The sequence below is a fragment of the Pteropus vampyrus genome, unplaced genomic scaffold (genome assembly GCF_000151845.1).
Source record: "Pteropus vampyrus isolate Shadow unplaced genomic scaffold, Pvam_2.0 Scaffold88, whole genome shotgun sequence".
NCBI classification, from domain to species: Eukaryota; Metazoa; Chordata; class Mammalia; order Chiroptera; family Pteropodidae; genus Pteropus; species Pteropus vampyrus.
Window position 1 is genome coordinate 3,129,669 of NW_011888869.1, and position 4,874 is coordinate 3,134,542.

The window sequence follows — 4,874 nt, forward strand, 5'->3', positions numbered from 1 at the left end:
AGTATTAATTTAATCACTAAGCTGATTACTCTGAAATCCTTTGGTCGCCCAGTACCAAAATGGTTTTAAAGTTAAGGAACTGCTTTCCCACTTAATTCTTGTGGGTGGCTCAATTCCCCATGATATTCAGAGCTGTGAAGTATTTTTGAATGCATTTTTATCTTAAGTGATAATCAATTAGGAGCAAAATAAATCCTGTCTTACAATTTAAAAAAAATGCAGATCACTCCTGAATGACTTTAGTCTGTATATATGCAAGACACAGACTCTCTTTTACCTTCACATCCTGAGTGCTGCTTTTACATGCTGTCACCTCTGTAATGGACCAAAATGATGTCTACTGTTACACCAAGATCGCCTGATCCAGTGACAATCTAATCTAATCAGGACGGCCCAATCTAATAAGAGTATCAGGTATAGTGCTTCTAACGTCAGTAAATAGTATTACTTTAAAGAAAGTTCGTTCCAATAAATACAATATATGCATAAGTTTACAAAAAGCACTTCAAGAATGTCTGGTCAAAACTATTGCCAGAAGATTTCAACATCCATACATTTTGGTTCCGAATGTAATTTTGACAGCTACAACAAAAGCAGTAAAAAGCAAGACAAGAAAATCCTGGTCTTTCCTCAGTGATTTCAACCCTATTCCTTGGTTGAATAGGTATTGAAAGTATGTTGCAGGTTGTGCTTCTTTTGAAACAGATGTCAGATGAAACCACATGCTACAGCAGTTTTAGATTTTTTCATTATCGTTGCTGTTGATTTTTTTAAATGCGACCGGGCTTGCTTGCTTCAAAGAAGTCTTAGAGACATCTGTGTGCATGGTCGACATGGCTATTGTTTCATAGTCATCATCCCGAGACCGGAAATCACAAAAGTTAAAAAAGAACTGCAAGTCTCTCTGGAAATTTTTGTTCAGGAATCCATAAAATATGGGATTGACACAGGTGGATATCATTGCCGTGAGGTGGCAGAGCAGGAATAACAGATTATGGTTGCACGTAGCAATGATCTGATGGTTCCAATCAAATACAGTGTTGAAGATGGTAAGCGGCAGCCAGCAGACTGCAAACGCTACCACAATGGAGAGCAGCATGATGTTGATTCTTTTGGTTTCACTGGACCTGTATTTACTGTCTCTTATCTTGTCCATCATGTTGTTTCTCCTTTTTAAGCGTATATATATCTATAGAGGAAAGAAAAAATGAGTTCAAGTAGAACCATTCAGTTAACAAGAAATTCTTTGGAAAGAAGATAAAAATGGAAATGGTAGGGGGAAAAAAGTTTTCTTACCTTGAAGTAGCAAATAAATATAAAACAGAGTGGGCCAAAATACTGCAGCACCAAGAGGAGAGTGGTGTAAGACAACCTGTGAGAGTCTGACGGAAATTTATCAAAGCACACGTACTTGTCCTTGTATGCATCAAGTGTAACGTTTTGGAATGGCTCATCGGTCAAGACTTGATAGATCAGGAAGGGTAGGGAAGAAACCACAGCAAGGACCCAGATGACAGCAATACCTACGTAAGCGTGTCTATTATTTGGCCTCCACCCTCGTGGGTTGATTATCAGCTGATGTCTTTCCACAGCAATGAGAACCAGAGAGAAAATGGACACAGTGATTGAAACACACTGCACAAAAGGATTCAACTTGCACATTGCCTCACCAAAAACCCAGTGGTCCATTAATGTGTAGACAAATGTGAAGGGGAGACACATGATGGCAACAAGCAAGTCTGAGAAGGAAAGGTTCACAATCAGGATGTTGGTAACATTTCTCATCTCCTTTTGCTTCAAGATGATTATGATCAAGGCCAAGTTTCCAGTGACCCCAAGAATTATCACAGCTCCATAAGCTAAAGCTAATGTAAATATCATGGCCAAGGGCAGATGACAATCATCATCTTCAAAAGCCAAAAACTGGGAATTCTTCTTTGAAAAGTTATAGTAGATTGAATGATTTTCGACCTGGGAAAATACTGTTGAATTCATTTTGATTGGTTTGGTTGTTATAGACTACTTTAGACAAATGGACAGTACGTTTCTTCAAAGCAGGTCAAATGTTCAGCTTATTTTTATTCCTCATATTGGAATCCACTTATCAAAATCAGCCTGAATTCTTCATTCCCTTGAACTGAACAATCTGTAAAGAGAAAATGACCAATTGTATTACTAATTTTATTGAGGGCAGTCAAAATGAATTCTGACTGATAGTACTATCTAAAGCGAAGACACTGAAATAAATAAACAAAATGAAATCTGTATAAACATCTTTTTAAAATGGCAGAAACAGTGCCAAGACTTTGAAAAAAATCTCACAATATTTTCATTGGACTTGCTCATACATTGTTATAGCAAAACATAGTGGCCTGTAAATTAGTAATGCTCAAAATCTTATATAAACGGTACTATCAGCACATTCCCAAACACTGTAAGAATATGAATGTATAACAAAAAATGTAATGCACAGCACAAAACATAAAAAAAACATATGAAACAAGCAAAGAAAAACAAAAAAATTGACTTAACTCTTCCTCTTACTATAGAAATGAAAGCATTGACGTAGAGGTCAAGTTGTACTAATAGCTCCACCACACACTGAATTACTCTTTAAGGCAGATGTTATGTAACAAGTATATTAAAAAGGAGATGATTAATACAGTGAAACATCAAAAAACTTTGTCATATGAAAGACTGTTGAAGGAACAGATGTTTAATCCAGAAAAGACTTAATAGGAATGGCACAGACGTCTTCTCATATTTGAATGGGTCGCTTGTGGCATAGAGAACTGGGCTTAGAATAGTATGTGTAAATATACAAGTTAGAAGTAGAACCGAAGGAAGTATATTATATTAAAAAACCAAAACAAAACAAATTTCACATCATTATGAGGAACAAAGTTTTAATCAAATGGAATGAATTGCCCTCAAATCTAGCAAGTGTTCATACACAAAAGTTTATTACTGCTACATGTAAGACATTCAAGGATTGTGTAGAAGATTCATTTGGATAGCTCTGTTCTTTCTAACTGTAAGAGTCTATGATTTTATTAGTAAGGCAAGCTTTCAAAGGATTTCTAAGATTCTTTTCGTGTAAATACTCCCTCCCCTTTAGAGTGTATATAGGTACAATACAGGGATCTAATTTTAGTCATAATTTTAATCTTGTGATATAAATTTTGTGATATAAATACTCTTTGCTTACCAATAAATTACAGATAATAGTTTTGTAAAGATTAAAAACTCCTTTTTAAAAATCTCTGATTTACCCTAGATTACTAAGTAAATATATGAAATGAGATTTCTTATGTTAATTAACAGGCCATTGTGCCTGTGTTATTAAAGTGAATTGGGTTTATTTCTTTCTTATGTGAGAACAATAAAGAAAATCATGCAGATTTACTTCCATTGAAAAAGAGATCAGACATTTAATGAACCAACAACATGTGTGCCTTTTAAGTGGTGCCTCTAATGAACCTTCCCTTGAGTGTTTCTGCTTTCTAGAATATAGAGTAATTTTTTTATTATAAAACCACAACTTGAATTTATAAAACTGAAGAAGAATAAAAATAAAGGTTGCTAATATTAAGTAAGAATGAAAGTATTAAGATGAGAAATGGTAGTGGAATGATTTCAAATGAGAATGTTGTTAGAAATATGGTTCTCCCCTCCTCTGTGTGAAAACCTATAACTGTAATGACTCCTAAACTTGCATGGTAACCACACTTTTTCTCTCAGGAATACCAAAGGCAGAGAGAATGATTTGTGTCTCTTAGTGTCTGGAATAACCTTGAAGAAGCAAATAATAATCTAAAAATTCTCTGGAAATTTCTCACTTAAGATTTCAAGAAAACTTTGCATCATACTTCATATTTGGGTTGTTATCAACATATTTAACATCACTTATTAGTTAATTGTGAGTTTTTCTTCATTATTTCAAGTAAAAATAGCTTGATAGGAAAATACATCTTCTTTATCTCACAACTTCTCATAGCTCCCTGTCACCAAATACCACCAGGGTGAGTAAGTACCCAGATGTGACACAGGAGGTGTGGACCACTAAGTACATTCCTCAGCCTGATGCTTGAAGAGCTCTACATTATACTTCTCTTTCGCTTTTTGCCCTTGCTCTAATAACCCCATTGTGAATGCTCTGTTCTAGGCAGGCCAGTCTGTTTACCGTCCACCAAGTGTGCCTGGCTTGTTTTAGCATCTGCATCTTTGCTCTTGCCATTCTTTGCTGGGTGTTCCGTCTCATCACAATCCAAATTCTACGTATCTTTCAAAGCATCATTTAGTCTCATGAATCCTTAATTGGCTCCTCTCAATTAAAATATAACCTCTTTAAGGTAGGTGCTGCATATATCTCATAGTTAATACCTTGCAAATATTAGATTTAGAATCAAAATGTGTTGACTGATATAGTCGATGTGTGGGTGGAATAGTAGGTTCTTTCTTGAGTTAATCTTAACATCTATCCTAGTCCTTTTACATGCAAAACACATGATAATTACAATAGTCATTTTATTGGGTCAGGTATACAGGAAAAATGTTCCACTTTGTGTTAAAAAAGAGAAATTGTTTCTGAAAGAAAGTTTATTCATCCAGTAAATATTTATAGAACACTTATTTTGTGTCAGACTTGGTTTTAGTGGAGACAGAAGTGACATTTTCATTGAGTTTCTAGTCTTGTAGGCAGAGAAAGACAAAATAACAATAATAATAATAATAATAATAATAATAATAACAACAGTATGCCAGATTATAATATATGCTATGGAGAAAATTAAAGCAAGTAAAGGAAACTATGATTATTGGTAGTTGCAATTTATTCCTGGGTAATAGGGAAGGCCTCTGCCTGCCCGAGCAGA

General features: G+C 34.8%; 1 protein-coding gene across 1 annotated transcript; it reads right to left on the reverse strand.

The window, feature by feature from the left end:
• Nucleotides 1-438: 438 nt before the first annotated feature.
• On the reverse strand, nucleotides 439-2,146 carry NPY1R (neuropeptide Y receptor Y1). The gene is made up of 2 exons (XM_011363694.1): nucleotides 1,297-2,146; nucleotides 439-1,189 (listed from the first exon to the last, which is right to left on the reverse strand). Exons 1-2 carry the CDS (start codon nucleotides 1,993-1,995, stop codon nucleotides 737-739), a joined length of 1,152 nt encoding a protein of 383 aa, XP_011361996.1. The 5' UTR covers nucleotides 1,996-2,146; the 3' UTR covers nucleotides 439-736.
• Between the last annotated feature and the right edge of the window lie 2,728 nt (nucleotides 2,147-4,874).